This window comes from Alexandromys fortis, unplaced genomic scaffold, assembly GCF_014885135.2.
Source record: "Alexandromys fortis isolate MF-2015 unplaced genomic scaffold, M_Fortis_MF-2015_v1.1 scaffold_233, whole genome shotgun sequence".
Taxonomy (NCBI): domain Eukaryota; kingdom Metazoa; phylum Chordata; class Mammalia; order Rodentia; family Cricetidae; genus Alexandromys; species Alexandromys fortis.
The window spans coordinates 1,278,212-1,302,681 of NW_026068146.1; the positions used below are offsets into that span (position 1 = coordinate 1,278,212).

At 47.3% G+C, this 24,470-nt stretch overlaps 3 protein-coding genes across 5 annotated transcripts in view; all 3 read left to right on the forward strand.

The window, feature by feature from the left end:
- Sec24c (SEC24 homolog C, COPII coat complex component) overlaps positions 1–14,814 on the forward strand; it is a 21,656-nt gene extending 6,842 nt beyond the window's left edge. For both annotated transcript variants that reach the window (XM_050126944.1, XM_050126945.1), the window contains exons 4-23: positions 2,812–2,984; positions 3,336–3,665; positions 3,976–4,112; positions 6,769–6,880; positions 7,137–7,264; positions 8,693–8,831; positions 9,043–9,158; positions 9,337–9,461; positions 9,598–9,789; positions 9,937–10,030; positions 10,214–10,330; positions 10,791–10,961; positions 11,391–11,487; positions 11,564–11,709; positions 11,810–11,948; positions 12,096–12,214; positions 12,319–12,498; positions 12,699–12,890; positions 13,281–13,370; positions 13,589–14,814. In XM_050126944.1, coding sequence (XP_049982901.1) covers positions 2,812–2,984; positions 3,336–3,665; positions 3,976–4,112; positions 6,769–6,880; positions 7,137–7,264; positions 8,693–8,831; positions 9,043–9,158; positions 9,337–9,461; positions 9,598–9,789; positions 9,937–10,030; positions 10,214–10,330; positions 10,791–10,961; positions 11,391–11,487; positions 11,564–11,709; positions 11,810–11,948; positions 12,096–12,214; positions 12,319–12,498; positions 12,699–12,890; positions 13,281–13,370; positions 13,589–13,729 — 2,938 coding nt within the window. In that variant the 3' untranslated portion in view covers positions 13,730–14,814. The remainder of the gene's footprint in view (positions 1–2,811; positions 2,985–3,335; positions 3,666–3,975; positions 4,113–6,768; positions 6,881–7,136; positions 7,265–8,692; positions 8,832–9,042; positions 9,159–9,336; positions 9,462–9,597; positions 9,790–9,936; positions 10,031–10,213; positions 10,331–10,790; positions 10,962–11,390; positions 11,488–11,563; positions 11,710–11,809; positions 11,949–12,095; positions 12,215–12,318; positions 12,499–12,698; positions 12,891–13,280; positions 13,371–13,588) is intronic.
- Positions 14,815–14,825: 11 nt separating this feature from the next.
- Positions 14,826–21,579, forward strand: Fut11 (fucosyltransferase 11). Its single transcript, XM_050126947.1, has 3 exons — positions 14,826–15,667; positions 15,752–16,377; positions 18,159–21,579. Exons 1-3 carry the CDS (start codon positions 14,828–14,830, stop codon positions 18,304–18,306), a joined length of 1,614 nt encoding a protein of 537 aa, XP_049982904.1. The 5' UTR covers positions 14,826–14,827; the 3' UTR covers positions 18,307–21,579.
- Positions 21,580–22,497: 918 nt separating this feature from the next.
- Chchd1 (coiled-coil-helix-coiled-coil-helix domain containing 1) lies at positions 22,498–24,427 on the forward strand. Of its 2 annotated transcripts, XM_050126948.1 has the most exons (3): positions 23,080–23,243; positions 23,336–23,454; positions 24,218–24,427. In XM_050126948.1, exons 1-3 carry the CDS (start codon positions 23,120–23,122, stop codon positions 24,329–24,331), a joined length of 357 nt encoding a protein of 118 aa, XP_049982905.1. In that variant the 5' UTR covers positions 23,080–23,119; the 3' UTR covers positions 24,332–24,427. The 2 variants fall into 2 exon arrangements, with proteins under 2 accessions (XP_049982906.1, XP_049982905.1); XM_050126949.1 differs by lacking the exon at positions 24,218–24,427 and having other exon boundaries at positions 22,498–23,243; positions 23,322–23,460.
- The last annotated feature ends 43 nt before the right edge of the window (positions 24,428–24,470 follow it).

The following is a 24,470-nucleotide window of genomic DNA, read 5'->3' on the forward strand; positions in this document are numbered from 1 at the left end:
TCAGTAGCTTTGGAGCCTGTCCTGGAACTAGCTGTTGTGGACCAGGCTGGCCTCGAACTCACAGAGATCCACCTGTCTCTGCCTCACGAGTGCTGGGATTAAAGGCTTGTTCCACCACCGCTGGGCCCTGTGGGTTCTGCTAATAGTTTAAAAAATGCAACTGGATAGTGGATTTCTGGAACCTACCAAGTGTATTATAGTCATTCATTAGCACTGAATATAAGTCTAGAAAGGCAAACGTGGGACACAATAGATGGTGATAGACAAATATTCCTAAAGATGCAAGATGTGGTGCAGCTGTGGGTAACTCGTGAGGAGCTCAGAGCTGTGTTAGACAGTCTGATCAGGTCAGCCTCAGGGAAATATTTGAGACCTTAGTGAAATGGAGATGTAAGCCATGAAGATCCAAGGGAAGAACGTTTTTCAGCAGAGGGTAGGACAAATGCAAAGGCTCTGAAGGGGAAAGTCATCTGGTAGACATGAGGAAGAACAAGAGGTCAGTGTATAGTTAGAGTGTAGTCAGTAGTAGCACCCTTGGAAAGATTCCATAGTGAGGTAAGAGATAGGCCTACAGAGAGTGTTTTGGGGGGCTGGAGAGATGACTCAGCAGTTAATAGCTCTTGCTGCTCTTGTACAGGACCTGGGTTCAGTTCCTAGCACCCACACGGAGTCTCACAACCATCTATAACTACAGTTCCAGGGGATTCAAGCTCTCTATGGGTATCAGGCACATATCTGGCACCCATACATGTAGATTTTTATCTCCCTCCTGCCAGCTCCCAAAAAAACCACACAGAAACTTCTTATTAATTATGAAAGCTTAGCTGATAGCTTAGGCTTGTTTCTAACTAGCTGTTATAACTTAAAGTAACCCATGTCTATGAATTTACATGCTGTCAAGAGGCTCATGACTTGTTACCTCATCTTCTATATGTCATGCTTTTTCCACGTCTACCTGGCGACTCTGCCTTCTTCCTAGAATTCTATTTCTGCCCTGAAGTCCTGCTATATCTCCTGCCAAGCTGTTGGCCATTCAGCTTTTTGTAGCACCAATCAAAGCAATACATTTTCACATAGTGTACAGATATCCCACAACATGTACATATATGCAAAAAAAAAAGCAAAAAAGCCCAAACCATTCATACATATAAAGTGAAATTCAAAATTTAAAGAGAGGCCAGGTATCTGAGGCACATACAAAACCCTAGCCCTTGGGAGTCAGAGGCTGGTGGATCTCTGTGATTTACAGCCCAGCCTCGTCTACAAAGCAAGGTTTTTTGTTTTTTTTTTTTTTTTTTTTTGATTTTTCGAGACAGGGTTTCTCTGTGGCTTTGGAGCCTGTCCTGGAACTAGCTCTTGTAGACCAGGCTGGTCTCGAACTCACAGAGATCCGCCTGCCTCTGCCTCCCGAGTGCTGGGATTAAAGGCATGTGCCACCACCGCCCGGCTTAATTCCTGCACTTGGGAGGCAGAGGTAGGCAGATCTCTATGAGTTCGAGGTCAGCCTGGTCTACACAGCAAGTTCCAGGACAGGCTCCAAAGCTACACAGAGAAACCCTGTCTCAAAAAACCAAAGAAGGTGTCTGGAGAGATGACTTAGAGGTTAAGAGTACTGACTGTTCTTCCAGAGGTCCTGAGTTCAGTTCCCAGTAACCACATGGTGGCTTATAGCCATCTTTAAGGATATCTGGTGCCCTCTTTTGGCCTGCAGGCAGAACACTGCACACATAATAAACAAACAAACAAACAAATAAATAAATAAACTAGGGGAGGGGCTAGAGAGATGGCTCAGTGGTTAAGACATTGCCTGCTCAATTCCCAGCAACCGCAAGGTGGCTCACAACCATCCATAATAGATCTGGTGCCCTCTTCTGGCCTGCAGGCACATATGCAGACAGAATACTGAGAATACTGTATACATAATAAATCTTTAAAAAAAAATAAACTAGGGGAAAACAAACAGCTACCTACACTTGGTATCCAGTGATACTGGCATGATTAGTATTTATATTTGAATGTGTTGTCATTGTGTGAGTATCTAACAGTTATTCAAGTGACAAGGTGTTGCTCCTTGGTGCGTCATTTCTCTAGTTCTTCCTTGGAACAGCGAGCATCATCCTCCCAGTTAGTGTCTAATGCCAGTTTCAGCTGACCTGCTTCTAATCTCACTGATTCTTCTCACACCGTTCCAAGATGAAGTTATAGATACTTTAGCTGAATAGGCGAGTTAATTGATTCGTCTCAGCGTTTCTGGAGTAGGAACTTGCTGTAGGTCTGCTTATGTGTGCCTTTCCTTTTGCCTTCTTCAGGTTAGATTACAAGGCTGAAGCAGTTTGTCCACATAGGACTGAGACTAAGGAGGTGATAACGTGTCTGTGTCAACTAAATAGTATTGACCCCAGGGTGCTTGGTATTTGTGGAGTGGACCTAGAGGAAAGTAAGCTTTGCCACAAATCCTATTTGTAGAGACCATCAAGAATGTCATTTGAGCCAGGTGGTGGTGGTGCACGCCTTTAATCCCAGCACTAGGGAGGCAGAGGGGCAGAGGCAGGTGGATCTCTGTGCATTCCAGGTCTGCCTAGTCTACAGAGCAAGTTCCAGAACAGGCTCCATAGCTACTAAGAAACCCTGTCTTGAAAAACAAAACAAAACAAAAAAGTCAGTTGGCCACAACTACGCAAGTATGAAGCTATCAGAGATCTCAGGATGAACATAAAATGCCAGAATACAATGTAGCTTCCTGTGTGAAGATCTGCCAGCTTCAACAGACATCTCACCCCTGTAGTCACCCCTGCTTCATTCTCTTTACAGGGTCCCAGGGTCTCAGCAGTTTGGGTCCCCATTGGCCCCTCAGGTCAACCAGCCAGCTGTGCTTCAGCCCTATGGCCCTCCCCCCACAAGTACACAGGTGACTGCACAGCTTGCTGGAATGCAGATCAGTGGTGCTGTGTCTCAAGCCCCTCCCTCTTCTGGGTTAGGCTATGGTAAGTAGTGGTGGGACCGGGATGCTATTTTCATAAGTTTTGGTTCTGGGCATTTTTATTTTATTTTATTTCATTTCGTTTTCTGTGAAGCTTTGTAGTCTGTCCTGGCATTCTCTCTGTAAACCAGTCTGGCCTTGAGCTCACATAGATCCATCTGCCTCTTCCTCCCAAGTGCTGGGATTAAAGGTGTATGCTACCATGGCCCTCCTCTGGGCATATTTTTTATTTCCTGTGTTTTTGAGTTCTAGAAGCAAGGACAGTTATATTTGTTCCTTTTTGTTGGGAGGAGAAATAATTTATCAAATGAGGCAGAATGACTGGGCCTCCACCTCTGCGTCTTGTGTTTTTCAGGTTCACCAACATCATTGGCCTCAGCCTCAGGAAGTTTCCCTAATTCTGGTCCATATGGCTCCTATCCTCAGAGCCAGGCTCCTCCCGTTAGCCAGACTCAAGGTCATCCTGGAGTCCAGCCTCCTCTGCGATCTGCCCCACCACTGGCTTCCATGACTGGTCCACTCCCACCTGGACAGGGCTTTGGGAGTCTCCCAGCGAGCCAGCCCAACCACGTGTCCTTGCCTCCTGCCCATGCTGTGCCCCCAGGCACCCAGATGACTGGACCCTCAGTACCACCACCACCTATGCACTCCCCTCAGCAGCCAGGTTATCAGCTGCAGCAAAATGGTAAGTTTTTCCCCAGCATCTGGCTAGAAACCAAAAGCTTCAGCTATTCAGGGCTTTTTGTTTGTTTTTCTTGGTACTATTTGCTAAGTAGTTAATTAGATAGATAGCTTCGGGGTTCCATTACTAGGATGTGAGGGTTGTAAGACATTTTTCTTGTCTCTTAGTTCATTCAGATAGTGTCGTCTTTCTTTGAATGACTTTCTTAGACACTCCATAAACTGTTTCAAAGAGTTCTGTTATTTTCCTGAGTCCTTGAGCAGAGACAGGGAAGGGATTTTGAATTCATCAACCTTGTGCTCTTGTCTCTCAGGTTCCTTTGGACCAGCTCGAGGCCCTCAGCCTAATTATGAGAGCCCATACCCTGGAACGCCTACCTTTGGCAGTCAGCCTGGGCCTCCTCAGCCACTGCCTCCTAAGCGCCTGGACCCAGATGCCATCCCCAGCCCTGTAAGTAGGTGCTTATGTAGTCTTGGGGAAGCACATGTCTGCCAGATATGCAGGCTGACCTAGATGAGATGTTTGCTTGGCATTCTCTAATAACATTCCCTTTTCGACTTTCATCTTGAAGACTTAGAACTCAGATGTGATGTGTAAACTTTTTTTTTAATTTATTTATTTATGCAGTATCCTGCCTTGTAGACCAGAAGAGGGCACCAGATCTCATTATAGGTGGTTGTGAGCCACCACGTGGTTGCTGGGAATTGAACTCAGGACCTCCAGAAGAGCAATCAGTGCTCTTAACTGCTGAGCCATCTCTCCAGCCCTGTCTAAACTTTTGAAATGGAATGTCAAGTCCCCAATGTCTTTTAGGACATTTTTAATCCACAGCTGTACAGAGAAGAAAGGGGAACCAAGAGTGATCAGTCATGTTGGTAGAGCTCTGGGTTGAGGCCTATGTTCTGTTGCTCTTGGACATAATAATAACATGGTCATCTTTGCCATTCTGTGTGTGTAGTAGTGGCCAGGTCTTACTCCCTTAGATCTAGTAGGGCATCATTCTTCTTGATAGCTAAAGCAGGTTGGAGCTCTCTGCTGTTAGGTAGTCAGAACAGGAAAGCCTCGCTGGTTCCTCTCTGCTCCTATATAGGTAGTGATGTAGGATGATGCTCCCGTTACTATTGACTGGCAGGTCACTGCTGTGTGGATGGGGACCAGTCATAGTGTATGAAGGCAGTGTACATGTAAAGTCCGTTGAGGAGGTTGCTTCTCCCCCAGAGCCACTGGAATCCTCAGCCCTTCCTTTTTAGACGTGGGTAGAGAGAGTAGTTCTTCCACTTAGGGCCCGCTCTCTATCCTGTCTGTAACATCGATGTCAGTTACCTCCTCATACTTAGCCATTGTCATATTCCATTCCGTTCTCTTCCCTCTTCCTTTGGGGAACTACCACAGTTAGGAAGCCTAGAGGACTGACAGCTGCTCCTTCTCTCTTCGGTGGTGAAAAGGAGAGTCTAGCTGGACAGCCAAGGCATCTTCCAGCGTGAGAGTCCTTAGGTGTAGGTTTGGCCTGCTAGGGAACTTCCTGTAGGGCCTCCTTAAAGAGTTCTGCTTGCCTCCTGCTTGCTCCCCCGACCTTGTCTTGCTCCGTGGTAGTCTGAGTCACTGAGGTCTTCCTGTTAGGCCGAGTGTTGGACCAGAGAGACATGGAATTCCAGATCTACTGGGTCCCTGACTCTGCAGTCCGAGATGGGCTCCAGCTCTTCATGTCTGATACACCAGGGTTAGAGAAGTAATATCTGCCTCTTGTTCTTTTGTCTCCCTCCCTGTATACCCCTGCTGCCTTTATTATTAAAACACTAAAAGCAACTTAATGAGCTGCCTCCTCAGCAGAAAACCAGGCACAGAATAGACCCTGATGCCATTCCTAGTCCAGTAAGTGCAGGGGCGGGAGTATGTGCTTGTCCTCCTGTGTTAGTACCACTCATGCATGCTTGTGATTCACCTCATCCACCATGGCCATCCCTTCCCATTCTCTTCCTGACCCTTCTAGATCCTTCCTGAAGGATATGCATGCCCACATCCCATGTATGGAAGAGAAAACAAGCTGTTAGCAGTGCCTTGAGTATGGGGTGATGGATGGTCAGGTTCTGAGGGTGGGCTGGTGGCATGGTAAGCTTTGGTTTTAGTCCTGCTGGCTCTTCCAGAAGCTTGTGTGTGGCATGTGGTGGAACCAGACAGAGTCAAGCAGCAGATCCTTTCAGTTTGATGTGAGAAGAAATGTTCCGGTGGGTGGCTGTGAACGTACAGGTTCATGGCATTTCTCACAAGAGCAGAAGAGATTGCTTGTTTTGGGAGAGTGTGGGCCACCTTCTCATCTGGAGAGTCTTAGACTCTGGTGTATCTCTAAGTGTCAGCTCTTTCTGCTGCGGGACACAATCTTATTTGCCCTTTACTTTTTCTGGTTTTATCAAACTCATCCTGAAGTAACTGACCAAAGGTCACCAGCCTGAACAAGGGTCTGATTACCAGCTTTGCATATCCTTGTGTTTGTTTTCCTTAATGTCTTGTACAAGTAGAGGTTTGAGGATCGGGCCATAAGGATTGGACATTTACCCTCTCCTCTATGGACCCACCGATGCTCACCTGAAAGGAAGGCAGCATTTGCCTCCTTTCCTGATCATTTCTGCCTGTTTAATTCTCTCCTCCCTGTGTTCCTTGTTAATTTCATTGAGTTAGAGCCATTCCAGGTAGATTCATTTCTACATGGGTTTCTGTCATCTGTTCTCCTTGCTCTGATTCAATAAGTGTGCCTTCTAGAGAGGAAGGGAGGGAAAAGTTTGATGGGGATGGAGAATGGAATCCAATCATGTCTTATGGTTTGGGATCAGAAGTGGGTGGGATAAAAGGGTACTCACCAATGACTGGAGGTCAGGGGTGTTTTATCAGAAAGTCCATTCTCACCAAGGCCCATCCTGCAACTTCTGCTAGCTGCTGCGAAGTGGAAGGTCAGCATTGTAGCATTTATGTGGACTCCAAAAGGAAAGCATGCCTGGTGCAAGAGGTGGTTTTTGGCAAGTTCTTTGTTCTTGTGCTACAGTCTGGCCTGCCGTTGTCCTGGTACTGCTTTTTCTTTTATCATCTCACTCATCTCACTTTTTTCCTACAGATTCAGGTTATTGAAGATGACAGAAACAACCGGGGTTCAGAGCCATTTGTTACTGGTGTAAGGGGACAGGTGCCACCTCTAGTCACCACCAACTTCCTGGTGAAAGACCAAGGTAAACAAACTGAACTTTAATGTCTGTTTCCCTATGGCAGCTAATTCTCTAAGGCTATCAGCCATGGATCATGCTTTTATTGATCTTTAACCAGAGACCAGCTCCCCCCACCAATGCCCCTCCCCTCCCCGCAGTCCTTAGGGGGCTAAAAGCTACTGCCAGCTCCTAACATCTGTGGAGGTGGAGTGACTCACTAATGGAGAGCTGCTACCCAGAAGGCTTCTGGGAAATGACTCAGATCTTCTACTTTCTTCAGGGAATGCAAGTCCCCGGTACATTCGATGCACATCCTACAATATCCCTTGCACATCTGACATGGCTAAGCAGGCTCAGGTGCCTCTGGCAGCTGTCATCAAGCCACTGGCAAGGCTGCCCCTGGAGGAGGTAGGTCTTGGAAGGGGCTAGAATACAATGAAAGAAATGGAGGGATGATGATTCTTTCTAGATGGGATTCTGATGGGCATGGAAGACATCTTGGTTGAACAGGAGGGATCGGTATCTTTGGTATCTTACTTTCTCAAGGCCCAAATTTGGTAGCAGTGGTAGGAATGAAAGCAAAAACCAAATAAATTACTTTGTGAGACCAGGGTTCATAGAAGGAACAAATGAAAAGAGCCAGAGCCAGCTTGGTGTGGAGGCTCACACCTGTAATTGTAGCACTCAGGAAGCTGAAACAGGAGGTTGTGGAGTCATTGAGTTCTGCCCAGCCTTGGCTACACAGTAGACTCCATCTCAAAACAAACAGAGAACTAGGCATGGTATTGAGGAAGCAGAGGTATTGAGATTCCTGTCTATGGATTTTTTGGGGGGTGGGCGGGGTTTGAGACATTGTTTCTCTGTTTAGCTTTGGAGCCTGTCCTGGCACTTGCTCTGTAGAGCAGGCTGGTCTGGAACTCATAGAGATCTGCCTGCCTCTGCTTCCTGAGTTCTGGGATTAAAGGTGTGCATCAATACCGCCTGGCCTCCAGCACTCGGGAGGCAGAGGCAGGCGGATCTTTGTGAGTTCGAGACCAGCCTGGCCTACAAGATCTAGTTCCAGGACAGGCTCCAAAGCCACAGAGAAACCCTGTCTTGAAAAACCAAAAAAAAAAATACCGCCTGGCCTGTGTCTTGGAATTTAAAGCTAGTCAGGGCCATATAGTGAGACCCTGTTTTAAAACAAAATCTAGAGGCAAGGCAGCTAGATGTAGGAACTTCTCATTGTGTGGTCAAATCTCTGGATGGTGATAAATGCATTATTATGATTTGGGGGGGGGGCACTTGAATTGGGTAGGGCTATTAGGAAGGCATATAAAGGAGAAGGTACTATTATATCCAATATTCCATTCCTCACCTGGCTTGGGCCCCCACCTGCCAATCCAGTACCTGAAAGCAGTGGTTTTTTTCTTCTTTAAGACAGGGCTTCTCAAAAAAAAAAAAAAAAAAAAAAAAAAAAAAAAAAAAAGACAGGGCTTCTCTGCATACCTGGTTCTAGAACTCACCAGACTGGTCTCAAACTCAGAAACCTACTTGCCTTTGTCTCCCAAGTGCTGGGATTAAAGGTGTGTGCCACCATGCCTTGCAAAAGCATTTTTTTTTAAATTACGTAGCTGTTTTTTTAGGTCTTGAGAAGTAACACTTGTCAGACTTGGTGGTGCATGCCTTTAATCCCAGCACTGGAGTTTAGCCAGGGATCAGCACCCTTATCGTTGTCCTCATTTCTTCTACTGTATTCCTTTTCCAGATAGAGTACGTGAGCCATGCTGTCTCTCCCTCCAGTCTGTCACATGTTACCATGTCTTCTCCATCTGAGCCCCTCCCTTTGTTCCGTAGGCTTCACCATATGTTGTGGACCATGGCGAATCTGGCCCTCTACGCTGTAATCGTTGCAAAGCATACATGTGCCCTCTCATGACATTCATCGAGGGAGGGAGGCGCTTCCAGTGTTCCTTTTGCAGTTGTATCAATGATGGTATGCTGTGGAGGCTGAGCTTTGTGGGGAAGGCTTGCATCTTCATTGTTCTCTTCTAGTTAGATAGATGAGAGAACGTTCCTCAGGAACTGAAAAAGTAGGGCACAGGTGAGGACTGGGGTATTAGAATGATGTGAAGGAGTTCAGCTAGAAGTTGGCATTCTAAGATTGAGGGTGAACCTTTGAGTAATATACTATATTCTCCTTACAGTTCCCCCCCAGTATTTTCAACATCTGGATCATACTGGCAAACGTGTGGATGCTTATGACCGTCCTGAGCTGTCCCTGGGGTCTTATGAATTCTTGGCCACTGTAGATTACTGCAAGGTGAGGGAAGGTCGTGGGAGAGGAGCAGGGCACTAGTGAGGATTGTGAGACAGCCCAAAAGAGCTGTCACCATTTCTCTTAACCTGTCAGGGTTCCCTCTGATGCTTACTGCATTGCCCACTAGTCTGCTGGCCTGCTTACTGTTTTCCTATGCCTTCAACATTTCCTTCCTCTACAGAACAATAAATTCCCCAGTCCTCCTGCCTTCATCTTTATGATTGATGTCTCCTACAACGCCATCAGGACTGGTCTTGTGCGGCTCCTCTGTGAGGAGCTCAAGTCACTCTTAGACTACCTGCCTAGGTGAGAGTGGAGGAAGTATTGCTTTCCTTTGGTTAATGGTGGGTGTCTGGGTTGACTGATCAAGTGGAACATTATGTCATGAATCATGGGTGGTGAAGAAGGTGGCCAGTCTGGGTAACAGTGTCACCTTCCACAGGGAGGGTGGAGCAGAAGAATCAGCAATCCGAGTTGGCTTTGTCACCTACAATAAGGTGCTCCACTTCTACAATGTGAAGAGTTCCTTGGCTCAGCCCCAGATGATGGTTGTATCTGATGTGGCTGACATGTTCGTGCCACTGCTGGATGGCTTCCTGGTCAATGTCAATGAGTCCCGCGGAGTCATCACCAGGTGAGAGCCAGGTGGTGGAGATGAGAGCGTGGGAGTTGAGCAGAGGGGTTAGGAGGTGGACAGAGGTGTGGCATGAGTCTTCAGTCCAGGAATCGAGAATGGAGACAGCTACATCTGGTTCTCTGCTGCCATCTTCTGTCTTTTCAGCTTGTTGGATCAGATCCCAGAAATGTTTGCAGACACAAGAGAGACAGAGACAGTATTTGCCCCGGTTATCCAGGCTGGAATGGAAGCTCTGAAGGTAACTCAGGAGTCCCAGGCAACCTTCTCTCTTGCTTTCCTCTGGAAGACAGCCTTAGTGACTGATAACTGTCTAGCAAGTTAGCCCTTTTCACACAGTTCGTGCCTAATATAAAGAAAAAGATGAGTGTATAATGGATGAATAAAGGGAGGAATGGATGAGTAATTTTATCTTTTTTCCTAGGCTGCTGAGTGTGCAGGAAAGCTGTTTCTGTTCCACACTTCCTTGCCCATTGCAGAGGCCCCAGGGAAGCTAAAGAATAGAGATGACAGGAAGTTGATCAACACAGACAAGGAGAAGGTGTGTGGCTTGAGAGGGAGAGAGACCTCCCATTACAGAGGAAGGTGGTAATGTTCCAATGTCAACTCTTATAACATCAGCCAGGTGGACTGGGATTACATTCTGCCCTCTCACGTGTCCCATCTGTTACTGCCAACCCGCTCACAAAATTTTGGTGGACTAGAATTTTTCTTTTTCATTTTTGCTTTTTTTGAGATTTGATCTAGCTATGTAGTCTAGGCTGGTCTGGTCAGCTAGACTGTGTAGCCTAGCTGACCTCATACTTGTAGTGATCATGTCTCTGCTTCCTGTGTGATGGGATTATAGGTGTGCCTGAACATACCTGCACGTTTTCCTTCCCTTCCTTTCTCCTTTTCCTTCCAACTTTCTTCTACTGCTGGAATGACAAGGTGATGGGTCTAAAGTCGTGAAAGTGTGAGTTTTTCATTTTACATATGACATTTCTTCTGTTCCCCTCCAGACTCTGTTCCAGCCTCAGACAGGTACCTATCAGACTCTGGCCAAAGACTGTGTGACTCAAGGCTGCTGTGTGGACCTCTTCCTCTTCCCTAACCAATATGTAGATGTGGCCACACTCTCTGTTGTTCCCCAGCTCACTGGAGGCTCTGTCTACAAATATGCCTGCTTTCAGGTATAGAATTCTGGGTGTGGGAATATCTGCTTATATGTGGAGTGGCTCTTTAGCTACTGACTTAGTGGTGCGTGAGGTTGAGCCCAGAGTATAGTGGTTAGGTGCCTGGGTCTTCGGGTCAGTCCTGGGTTGATATTGAATCCCCCTCACTAACTGGCGTAGGATAATCACTTAATTACTCATCTTTTGTCCTTTCGTCTTCAAAGTAGAGTTTACTAATTAGGATTTGTCTACAGAATTAAACAATCACATATGAAATACTCTGTGTTACCTGATATGTCACGAATCCATAAAAGCTTCCTTGTCCTAATCATCCTGATTTTCACTGTGACTATGGTGAAGCAGGCTTGTAGAGTGGAAGGGATGCAGGGAGACTGACTACGGGGTGAGCTGTGTGGTCAGTGGTATGTCTCTGGGCCTGGGCTGCAGGTGGAGAATGACCAGGAACGGTTCTTGAGTGACCTGCGTCGGGACGTACAGAAGGTGGTGGGCTTTGACGCTGTGATGCGGGTTCGGACAAGTACCGGTAAGTTCTGGGTAAGGCTAAAGCCGCTTGAGGCACATGTCCTACATTTAACCCTGACCTGTCCCCGTGGCTTCAGGTATCCGTGCTGTAGATTTCTTTGGAGCTTTCTACATGAGCAATACAACAGATGTGGAGTTGGCTGGCCTGGATGAGGACAAGACAGTGACTGTAGAATTCAAGCATGATGACCGGCTCAGTGAAGAGAGTGGAGCCCTGCTGCAGGTGGCAGGCGGGAGACAGGGCGGGGGTGAGAAAGTGCTGGAGGCATCCATGGGAAGATGATAAGGGTGGGTGTGAGTTCCCCCTTTCTCCCTTCCCCTAGTGTGCCCTGCTTTATACCAGCTGTGCAGGGCAGCGTCGGCTTCGCATCCACAACCTGGCCCTAAACTGCTGCACCCAGTTGGCTGATCTGTATCGAAACTGTGAAACAGACACGCTCATCAACTACATGGCCAAGTTTGGTGAGGGTAGAAACAGGGCGGGGTGGGATGAGGATGAAGGGAAGGTCCAGGATGGCCAGCAGCTCGGCGCTCCTGGTTAGGTGTGATGGTGGCCAGGTGCATGGGACAGGAAGTTGACCAGGACTGCCCTTTCTCCTTCCCCTGAAGCATACCGGGGTGTTGTGAATAGCCCTGTGAAGACTGTACGCGACGCTCTGATCACCCAGTGTGCCCAGATCCTGGCCTGCTATAGAAAGAACTGTGCCAGCCCTTCCTCTGCAGGACAGGTGGGGCAGGGATGTTAGTCAGGGGATTTTTTTTTTTTCAGCAAAATTTTGCAGATTTGAGGGATTTCCCGTGATCATTGACTTTATTTCCATAAACCCCTCAGTTGATCCTTCCCGAGTGTATGAAGCTGCTCCCAGTTTACCTGAACTGTGTCTTGAAGAGTGATGTTCTGCAGCCTGGCGCTGAGGTCACTACTGATGACCGGGCCTATGTTCGACAGCTGGTTTCCTCCATGGATGTGGCTGAGACCAATGTCTTCTTCTACCCTCGGCTCCTCCCACTGGTGCGATTGAGGATTGGAGTGTGAGACTTTGTACTGAGGGCAGGGCCTCTAAGAAGGAGGGGATGGAATTACTTTATTGATGACACCGAGGAATTTTTTACGTACATTTCACATTACTATCTAGAGACTTAGCTTTCTGAGTTTATTTGTGTAAAGGAGTGTCTTACAGTTCTTGGTAACTCTTTTCCCTTTTCGTTTAGACAAAATCTCCCATCGACAGTACCACTGAACCACCAGCAGTTCGAGCGTCTGAAGAGCGTTTAAGCAGTGGCGATATATATTTGCTGGAAAATGGGCTCAACCTCTTTGTCTGGGTGGGAGCAAGTGTCCAACAAGGTGTTGTCCAGAGCCTTTTCAACGTCTCCTCTTTCAGCCAGATCACCAGTGGCTTGGTGAGAACGGGTGCCAAGGGTAATATGAGTATAGGAAAACACCTTGGTGATTTGAAGTGGGTCAGTGCAGTCATTGTGCTGGTCCCTTTACATATCTGAGGACACTGCGGCAAGGGGAGGTGCTGTCCAGTGTCTTCAGGCTTCCTCCTGTCACATGGTGCCGAAATCTATTGCTCTCTTGATGGATTTTTTTTGTTTTGTTTTGTTTTTGTTTTTCGAGACAGGGTTTCTCTGTAGCTTTGGAGCCTGTCCTGGAACTAGCTCTTGTAGACCAGGCTGGTCTCGAACTCCCAGAGATCCGCCTGTCTCTGCCTCTCCCAAGTGCTATGATTTCTCTTGATGGATTTAAAAGTACTTTTTATCATAGTAATTAGTGAATTTTTGTTCCAGAGTGTTCTGCCAGTTCTGGATAATCCACTGTCCAAGAAGGTTCGAAGCCTCATTGATATCTTACGGGCACAGAGAATGCGGTACATGAAGGTAACACAGATGTTGTGTTTGGTGGTCATGCTGGATATTGAACCCTAGGCCTTCTGTAGCAAGCACTCTCATTAAGCTACAGCCTCAGCATAGCAACACTGATCTGATTCCTAGACTTTTTTTTACCCTGTCAAGTCAGCAAGAAGGAGCATGGGGAGGGAGAGTCTAAGGACTTCCTTGCCATTGGCCTTTCCTCACAACCTGCCTTCTGGCCGTAGCTTATCGTGGTGAAACAGGAAGACAAGCTGGAGATGCTGTTCAAACACTTCCTCGTGGAAGACAAGAGCCTAAGCGGAGGGGCATCCTATGTGGACTTTCTCTGTCATATGCATAAGGAGATTCGGCAGCTACTGAGCTAAAGCAAGTGGGTAAATGGTATAGGGTCCCAGGCCAGCTTCCAGAAAGTACCCCAGGATGGCAGAGAAAACTGGGACAGTTTCATATCTTATGAGTCATATAAGCTGACCTCAGTCTCTTTAGGGGGGGAGGGCAAGATAAAAGGAGACACCTTTCTGGGCTCAAATATCCTACCGCTCTGTCATGTCCTGCTGATGGAAGGTGCCCCAGACCCCTTACTCAACCCTCTTTCTCCTGCTAATCCAGTTGTAATGAATGTAGTTTATCAGTTCACTGTATATGATCCGGTGTTGGGGGTTTGGAGGCAGCAAGGCCCTGGCAATACTGTGTCTCTTTGGACTAGCCTCCAAGAGGAAAGGGGCAGGCAGGAAGGAGTGGGAATCCCAGGGTTATTACAGGAGGCGGCAAATTCAGCTCCGTGTCATCAACAACTTCCTATATTAGGGATAAAATATACAGGTGCACAAGAGCTGGGGTATAGACTGTAGGTGGTGGAGAGTAGTAGTTGGTCCTTCGGGGGCCTGGTGGTCAGTAGCAAGGTCGTAGTTACTGAGGATGAATGACTAGTTGTCTATTTCCATTGTGGGCGTTCTCTCTCCTATGATTGGTAAGCACTTCATGGACAGAAGCACATAGCTAGAGATGAGTGAGCCTGGGACTGAATTGCAAAGCATATTAACACCTAGAGGAGGTAGCAGCCTCCTTTCCAGCTGGAGAAGCCCTAATACTGGATGGTTCTGTAGAGAGCCTGATGGTCAACTTGCAATACCTCACAGAGCCAGCCCACATCCCACTCAGATCCCACCAGAAACACAGCTTAAGCCGGGCGTTGCTGGGGAGAGGCAGAGATGGCTGGATCCCTGTCTTCCTGTGCCAGGACATAACCAGGCTTGATACTGACTGAGTGGCTGACAATTATCTTCCAACTCCAATTGGCTGGGGCAGGACAAGGGCTATGATTGATGGTGGTCAGGCTTGCCTGCTCCGAGCCTGGGATGCCCCTGCTCTGGACCTTTCATTTCTTTTCATTGGTTTATTTTTCAATGCATCTTTAATTTGTAAAGAAATAAAATAAGATGTAACAGTACTCTTTATTACTCATGACCTCTTCCAGCCCGCCTGCGGGTGCGGAGCCGCGCATGCGCTGTGTGTCTCTGTGGCGTAGGACCCGGTCAGCTCTCCACTCGCCGCAGGGCGGGGTTTCGTGCTGTCCAAGTGGATCCGCTGTGGACATGGCTGCTCACTGCACCGAGACGATGCTGACCGCCCTGGGGCTGCTCAGTGTCTGTGCGGCCAGCAGCTCCGGGTCCGGGATTTCGGGAAAGGCGGGTGGGGAGGCAGAATGGGCGGAGCCCTGGGACGGCGCGGTTTTCCGGCCGCCAGCTGCGCTAGGCGCAGTGGGGGTGGCGCGCGGGCCGGAGTCCCCGCCGCGGGGGACCAAGGAGACTGCCAACCTACCGGTGCTGCTGTGGTGGAGCCCAGGCCTCTTTCCACACTTCCCGGGCGACTCGGAGCGCATCGAATGTGCGCACGGCGCGTGCGTGGCATCCCGGGACCGACGGTCGCACGCCGACCCGCGGACGCGCGCACTGCTTTTCTACGGCACCGACTTCCGCGCAGCCGACGCACCTCTTCCGCGCCTGAGGCACCAGAGTTGGGCGCTACTGCACGAAGAGTCGCCGCTCAACAACTTCCTGCTGAGCCACGGCCCTGGGATCCGCCTCTTCAACCTCACGGCCACCTTCAGCCGCCACTCGGACTACCCACTGCCGCTGCAATGGCTGCCCGGGATCCCCTATTTGCTCCGGCCTGCGCCTCCGCTCAGGGAACGCACCGAGTGGCGTCGTCACGGGTACGCGCCGCTGCTTTACTTGCAGTCCCACTGCGATGTGCCCTCGGACCGGGACCGCTACGTACGCGAGCTCATGCGCTACATCCCGGTGGGTGAGAAAGCTGCGTGGCGGGGAGGGGGTGGACCGGGCGAACGCTGCACCCTGCTGACCGCCGTGCTCTGCCTCGCTTAGGTGGATTCCTATGGCAAGTGCCTTCAGAACCGCGAGCTGCCCACCGTGCGGTTACAGGACACAGCCACTGCCACCACCGAGGATCCAGAACTCTTGGCCTTCTTGTCCCGCTATAAGTTCCATTTGGCCCTGGAAAATGCCATTTGCAATGACTACATGACAGAGAAACTGTGGCGCCCCATGCATCTGGGTGCTGTGCCTGTGTATCGTGGCTCACCCTCTGTGAGGGATTGGATGCCCAATAACCACTCCATCATCCTAATTGATGACTTTGAGTCCCCTCAAAAGCTGGCAGAGTTTATTGACTTTCTGGACAAGAATGATGAAGAGTATTTGAAATACCTGGCGTACAAGCAACCAGGGGGTATCACCAACCAGTTTCTCCTGGATAGCCTGGAGCACAGGAAGTGGGGAGTGAATGATCCTTTGTTGCCTAACTACCTCAATGGCTTTGAGTGTTTTGTCTGTGACCATGAACTGGCTCGGCTGGAAAATGAGAAAGCCCGTGCAGCCTCTCCTGGGGAGGTTCCTGTCCCCGAGCCTCACATTGCTGAGCCCTCACACATGAACTGTCCAATGCCTACCCCTGGCTTTGGCAAAGTCGAAGAGATTCCTGAGAATGACAGGTAGGGTTACTGGAACGCCCTGCCGCTGTCACATCAAACTGCTTGCTTTCTTAGGGTGGAGGGAACAAAAAGACGATACAGGCGGCTCACTTTGCTATTATAAGATGTCAGGAGTAGGTGGGGAGCTGAGTGTGGTGGATACACCTGTAATCTCAGTGCTGTGTGTGGAGGTGACAGAGAGAGAACCTTAGGCCAGGCTACTAAGGATCATCACCTCAGCTGAGTACCTTTGATGCCGAGGTGGGGAGTACAAAGAGAATTTTGGCTGTGCTGGAGATTAAATCCAGGTCCTCCTGCTTGCTAGGAGAGTAACCTCACCCAGTCACACCTCAGCCCAGTAAGAGCATTTTGGAAGGAGCCCCCCCCCCCAACCCCAGTTATCAGTCCAACATATACTAGAGTCTCACTGTGTATCGTGGGCTGACCTCTTTCTTGTGATGATCTTCCTGTCTTGGCCTCCCACGTGCTGAGATTAGAGGAGTAGACACTAAAGCACTTCGACTTTTTTATGTGTGATGAAGCCAGGGCCTTGGATATGCGAAGCAAGCACACTACCATTGAGCTGCACCCCAGCTCCTTTGATTTGGACCATATCCTGATTTGTTCACTCTAGACAGAATTGAAGGAATGCTTTCAATAGGTGTATGATTAACATTGGCCATCAGTGTGGGGTAGAGGGAAGTGAGCAGGAAGCAGAATAGACCTGTGTTGGGAAAATGTTGAAACCACCTGCAGCAAGCCACAGTTGGTTTGGAGAGGGGTCCCAAGAGTCGTCGCTCACAGAGAGTGACTTCACCAGTGGTTGGCAGCAGAGGGCTGCTTCCTATGCTTGCTGGCACAGAGAATCTTTCACTCATAGTCTTATCAGTTTATGCTGAACACATTATGATTTACTAGAAGAAGAAAAAAAAAACATTAGGGAAATAGCCAGGGATGGTAGTGTTTACTTGGAATTCTAATGCCAAAGAGACAGAGGCAGGAGGATCAGGAATTCAAAGCCATAGTTGGTTATGTGCAGTGAGTCTGAGGCAATAGTGAGCTGAGACCTGGCAGTGAGGTGAAGACCATCTGAAGGCCCTGGCTGCTCCCTGGCTTGCCTCTAGAGTACTTCTTACACGCTCTGAATCCTACTGCGACTTCTCTACTCCCTTTACATTTGGGAGCTGGAGGCAAGTGAGCAATGTCAGCTTCTTGGGTGAACTATGATGTCCATGTTTATGACCTACTTCCTATCTCTTGAGCTAGTGTTACTTTTACTCCATATCTCCCTTCCCTCACAGAAGAGCCTTGTCCTATCCAGAGCCTTAAATTTATTTGTTTTCGTTTTGTTTTGAGACAGGGCTTCTCTGTGTAGACTTGCTGTCCTGGAACTCTCTTTGTAGACTAGGCCGGCCTCAAATTCAGATATCCCCATCTCTGCCTCCTAAATGCTAGGATTAAAAGTGTGTGTCGGGCTGGAGAGATGGCTCAATGGATAAGAGCACTGACTGCTCTTCCAGAGGTTCTGAGTTCAATTCCCAGCAACCACATGATGGCTCACAACCATCCATAATGAGATCTGGTGCCCTCTTCTGGCCTGCAGGCATACATGTAGACAGAACACTGTATACTAAATAAATAAATAAACTTAAAAAAAAAAGACCCTAAGTCTGGGTTTTGATTTAAAAATAAATAAATAAATAAAAATAAAAGTGTGTGTCACCATTGCCCAGCCCTGCTTATGATTTTTTTGCTATTGCTGTGGTTCCCTAATTCACTGCTCTCCTGTTTTGTCTTTTCAGCTGGAAGGAAATGTGGCTACAAGATTATTGGCAAGGTCTCTATCAGGGGGAAGCTCTCACTGCTATGATCCACAACAATGAAACACAGCAGAGGAAATTTTGGGATTATGTACATCAGATCTTCATGAAAAGGAATAAAAATCTCTAACTGCCCTTGCAAGAGCCTTTAGCGTGGAAGACGTCTGGAGACTTTTACCGTGGCACCAAAGGCCCATCCACTGTAACCTTTAGTGAATATCGTCTACCTTGATGTCTTCACTGATTCTCCTGCCCTGTACTGGGGATGGAACTTGAGGTTTTGAGAATGCTAGGCAGGTACCCTAGCCCTCTCCACTGTGCCTGAATGGTATGGAGCTAGTATCTCAGTCTATCGTAGTAGAGCAGCTGAAGCACCCATTTGACTCCAGTATGCTTCTCACCTCTAGCCATTTCATCATTTCAAATATGGACAGGATGGGTCAGGCTGTGATCTAAAACGTCCGTCATTTAGTACCTTTCTCAAGAGTGTCTGTTCCTCATCTTGCTTTTCTTATCAGCTGTTTCACTGGTGGAGAGGCAAAACGGGTTGTGGTCTAAGCTAGCCGCCAGTTCCTGGACCTCGGCCTCTAAGAAGCTGGGCTGTAGGTGTGGAACACTATGCCCAGCTCTTCACGTTACTTTAAGATACTTGGACAGTCTTTAAAATCAAACACCATAATTTTAAGTGGCCCTTTCTTTCCGACTTTAGACTATTTCCACAAACACAGGGAAGATCTACAAACATCTCCATCATTCTTATTGCTTGGATTTCTTGTTCGGGTTATATTTGGAAGTCCTCTCGTGAACAGATTAAGTAGCTAACCTGTTGTAGGGCTGGAAAGATCTATTCAATTCATTACTCACATTTTTTCAGACAGTTTTATGTTGCTGAGTTTCTGGGTTTTTTGTGGTTCTAGGAGAGCAAGCAGTCTGCTGACTGAGTAGCTGCAACCCTAGTACTGAGATTTTTTTTTTCTTTTATGAAGCCGGCCCAATTCAAAGAGACTGAAGAAGCCAAGGGAGGGGGCTGGAGAGATGGCTCAGAGGGTAAGAGCATTGATTGCTCTTCCAAAGGCCCTGAGTTCAATTCCCAGCAACCACATGGTGGCTCACAACCATCTGTAATGAGGTCTGGTGCCCTCTTCTGGCCTGCAGGCATACATGCAGAAAGAATATTGTATACATAATAAATAAATAAATGAATGAATAAATAAGGCAAGGGATTTAAGCCACCATAAGTGGCTAGCTAAATAAAAACTTAAGCTTCCAGCTTGGAGAGATGGCTCCACTGTTAAGAGCACTGGCTGCTCTTCCAGAGGGCCCAGGTGTGATTCCCAGCACCCACATAGCAGCTCATAACTGTCTAACTCCAGTTCCAGAGGGTTCAATCCCTCTTTTAGCCTCTGTGGGCACCAGGCGCAAGTATGCTACACAGACATACATGCAGGCAAAAAAAACACCCATATATATCAGATGCAGACCAACTGTCTACTGCTGTAGCTTACCCAGGAGATGAGTATTTCCTGGGGTTATAACAAAGAATGCCTTGGACCTTAGAGCTATGCTTATTGTGTTACTGGTTTATCAGTACATGGTTGTAAACTGCAGGTTCGTGTGAATCCATATCTATACAGATAGAGACATATGTATGTTAGACCCTTTAGCAGCCAGGCTTCATGGTTAACATTGTGATATCTGGCTGGGTGGTGGTGGTGCACACCTTTAATCCCAGTATTCGGGAGGCAGAGGCAGGTGGATCTCTGTGAGTTCGAGGTCAGCCTAGTCTACAAGAGCTAGTTCCAGGACAGGCTCCAAAAACTACAGAGAAACCCTGTCTCAAAAAACAAACAAAAACAAAAAACCCAAACCATTGTGATATCTAAGGATGTGACCAAGAAAAGTTTAAACAAAGGTTGGAATTAGATTTATAAAGTTTTTTCTTCTTCTTCTTCTTTTGTGTGTGTGTGGGGGGGGGGGGAGATGGACCCCAAGGCTCTGTGCATGCTAAGCGTGTGCTCTGGCTCTGAGTTATACTCCCAGACCTTTATTTAGTTAAAAATGCCTTCATAGTAGCATGAAAATTTTTAACCTGTTTGGTCTCTTACAGAGAACAAGAGGAAAAGATGTTTTAAAAAGTATTACAGATAGGTGAGTTCATGAGTGCTAGTAAGCCAGGGCTACAATATACAATAACAAGACGTGTGTGTGTGTGTGTGTGTAGATGGGCATGGTTGCACACACTTTAAGTTTCAGCATTCTAGTACTTTGAGAGGCAGAAGCAAGTGGATCTCTGTGAGTTTGAGACTATCCTGGTCTAGTTAGTGTTTCAGGCTAGCCAGAGCTATATAATGAGATCTTGTCAGAGAGAGAAAGAGAGAGGAGAGAGGAAAAAAGAGAGAGAGGATAGATAGATAGATAGATAGATAGATAGATAGATAGATAGATAGATAGATAGATAGATAGAGATTTCTATAGCAAAGTAACTTAGACAAGTGCAATCAAGATTAGAACTCAGAGTCGGGTCTTGAAAGACAACAAAAGAAGTGCTAAAATACTCGTGCGAGCTGCGGGTCCTGTACTTTGTATAACCATCACTTACCTTTCTTGTTGCTCATATGCTATCTGAGTTCTAATCTTTTTTTTTTTGGGGGGGGGGGAGGTTTCGAGACAGGGTTTCTCTGTAGCTTTGGAGCCTGTTCTGGAACTAGCTCTGCAGACCAGGCTGGTCTCGAACTCACAGAGATCCGCCTGCCTCTGCCTCCGAGTGCTGGGATTAAAGGCGTGCGCCACCATCGCCCTGCCTTTAGCACTTTTTTTGTTGTCTTTCAAGACAGGGTTTCTCTAGCTTTGCAGCCTGTCCTGGAACCCACTCTGTAGACCAGGCTGGCCTCGAGCTCACTGAGATCCACCTGCCTCTGCCTCCCAAGTGCTAGGATTAAAGGTGTGCACCACCACTGTCTGGGTTCTTTAGCACTTTATGCACCAGGTGAGCCTGTTGTTCATAAATGGTTGTTGCTGGACAATCAAGCTTGCTTTTTGCTAAGTGCTGCCCAGACTGTCCTTTATCCTATCATGTTACAGTCACAAGACCAGGGTAAATCAGGTGCTACATTTCCCAAAGGGAAGAACTGTGAGTGGCCACGACATACTTACCAATGACAAAGCTTTACTTTCCATATGGAGAAAGCAAGCAAAATGATTTTTTTTTCCCTTTTGTGGGCTCAGCTATGTGTACAGCACCAAGTATTTGCTGCAGGTCATGGGTACTAGTGGTAGAAGTTTCTGATAGGAGTCTTTTATTTACCAGAATATGGGGTAGAACAGAAGGCTGATGGCAAGTGTTACTATTTTTTATTATCATCTCAAGATTCATCTTATATAATAAATTGATTTTTACATAGTGTCTTCTATTTGATTACTTTTTTAAAATTACACTTATTACGTGTATGTGTGTGGTAGCTTGTTCTACCTGTACATGTGTATGTCAGAAAATAATTTGCAAGAATTCAATTTTCTTTCCACCATGTGGTCCCAGGGACTGAACGAATATCATCAGGCTTAGTGGCAGCACCTTTATTCACCCAGTGAGCTATTTTGCTGTCCTCTATTTGCTTAACGTTTGAGGATGGGGGATGATTAAATTGCAGACTTGTAAAAAAAAATTTATTCGTTTAACTTTTTTTTTTTTTGAATCAGGGTCATATGTGTCCCTGCCTTGCCTGATAACTGGCTATGTAATGTAGCCTGGCTTCAGACCCAAGTGTGCTTGGATTACAGGCATATGCCACACATTTGGCATGACAGCTAGTTTAAACACTGGGGATTCAGCAATAAACAAGATACACAAAGTCTGCTCCTCTCATTTTAAATGTATTTTTAAAAAAAGATATTCAAAAATATTCTTTACGTGTGTGTGTGTGTCTGTGTGTTGCCTATGAAGGCCAGAAGAGAACATCCCTGAGGGAGCTGGAGGTACAGACGGTTGTAAGCCCTGCGAAGTGGATGCTGGGAACCAAACTCTTAAGTCTCTATAAGAGCCAGAAGCACTCTTAACCATGGAGCTACCCTTTCAAAGCAGATGTTGGGGTAGATAAGGTCACAAAGATTCAGACTGCCGTGGGTGCTGGTAGAGCGGCAGGAGAGGGAAAACTCTGGAATAAAAGTCATTCGTGTCGGTCATCCAGGAAGCATTCCGAACATCCGTGGTAAACAATTTTAATATGAATGTACCCACGCAGTACATCGTGCCCTAAAGTAGAAATATGAACTACATGATTGCTGGATTCCACTTCCAGTAGCAGAAATGTCTTGGGAGTTTATTTTAGGAGTCTGGCACATCTCTGGATTTGGTTTTTGTAAAGAGCTAAAAGTCAACAACAACTGGAGATCCAGTTCTATAAATGGGAATGATATAAGTAAATATAATAATGTTAATATTTTATATATAATGTTATTCATAAATATAACCTTCCACCTTACGGCGTGGTCATTCTAAACGAATAAACAGCACCTGCACAGCAGTTATAATTAGTAAAACAAACGAGCCGAATTCTCCTTGAGGTTTTAGAATGGCTCTAAGAGTTTTAAAAATCAGCCACGCTTACAGGTTTGTAAAAAACAATCTTTTCCAACCCAACAACCTTAACGCCAGGCCCAGGGGATCCGACGCCTTCCCTTTGGCCTGCACCGACACAGCACTCAGCAGGTGGCAGCCTCCCACACGGAGCCCAAGCGTCCTGCCTGCTCCCCGAGTCCGCAAAGGCATGGTCCGGGACGGCGCACAACAGCATCCTAGCGTGGGTCGGACAGGGTTGGAGCCTGGGGCTGCTTTGAGGCCAAGACAAGGAAAGCGCCCGCACGTCTCTTCGTGGGCCGCACGCCAAGTGCGTAAGGGTCAAGAGGGGTCACGCACTGCGCGGAGCCTACTGGGAACGCCTTGCAAAATGGCGACTCCCAGTTTGCGCGGCCGCTTGGCGCGGTTTGCGAACCCAGGGAAACCTGTCCTGAAACCCAACAAGCCTCTTATCCTAGCTAACTCTGTTGGGAACAGACGCCGAGAGAAGGGCGGTGAGCACTGGGAGCGGGATTGGCTGGGTAGGCGTGCGGGAGAGATATAAGGTCAGCCGGTGACTGAAGGTCCTCCAGTTCTTCCCTTCCAGAGGCGACCTGTATCACGGAGATGTCGATGATGATGGCTTGCTGGAAACAGAATGAATTCCGCGACGAGGCGTGCAGAAAAGAGATCCAGGACTTCTTCGATTGTTCTTCCAAAGCTCAGGTGACAGCTAGCCCCTAGGGTGCCTTCTTGGGAAGAGAAAGGGAAATCAAATGAATGGCTCCCGCTGCCTTGAGCTAAGTTATGGAAAGAGATTCTCATTCATCTCACTCTCGCCAAAGTGAGAAAAGCTAAGTTTTGACGATAGTTGACCCTTTTTTGTTTGTTTTGTTTCGAGATGGGGTTTCTCTGTAGGTTTTCAGCCTGTCCTGGAACTAGCTCTGTAGACCAGGCTGGCCTCGAACTCACAGAGATCCGCCTGGCTCTGCCTCACGAATGCTGGGATTAAAGGGACGATGGCTGATCTTAAACGAACTTGATAACCAAAATAATAGTTTCAGGTGATACAAGCATTTGTAGGTCCTAAATCCCCTTTTTGTTTCTTTGTTCATTCCGGGGTGTGGGGGTGTGTGGGGTGGGTGTAGGGGGATGGGTGTGTGGGGTGTGGGGATGTGTGTGTGTAAGTAAGTGCATGCATCTTCAAATATGCAGGGGCATATGTGTGGAGGTCCTAAATCCCCCTTTTTTTCTTTCTTCATTCCGGGGTGTGGATGTAAGTTCATGCGTGTTCGAATATGCAGGGGCATATGTATGGACAGCAGTGTTGTGTGGTGGCCAGAGTTCACTGCCTGGAATTTTCCTCCATTTCTCTTCTACTTTATTCTTTGAGGCAGGGTCTCTTGGGGTTTGGAGTATTATAAAAATTTATGGGTGTAGGGCATAGTAAACTGAAGAACTGTTATTTTTCTTTCTGTTGTGTTTTCAGGAAGCCAGGAAGATGAGGTCAATCCATGAGACTCTGGAGCAGTCTGAGAGTTTACCTCCCCACAAAATGACCAAGTTATTACAGAGATTTCCCAACAAATCTCACCTCAGCTGAAAATGGAGAGACATTTTAAATGAACTATTATTTCTGAATGCTATCCTTAGGGTTTTTGAAGAATAAAATGAGTCAAAGCACTTAATTTTGCTCTTGTGAATGAACCATGGCCATTTTTTCACATGAGATACTCCCTCCT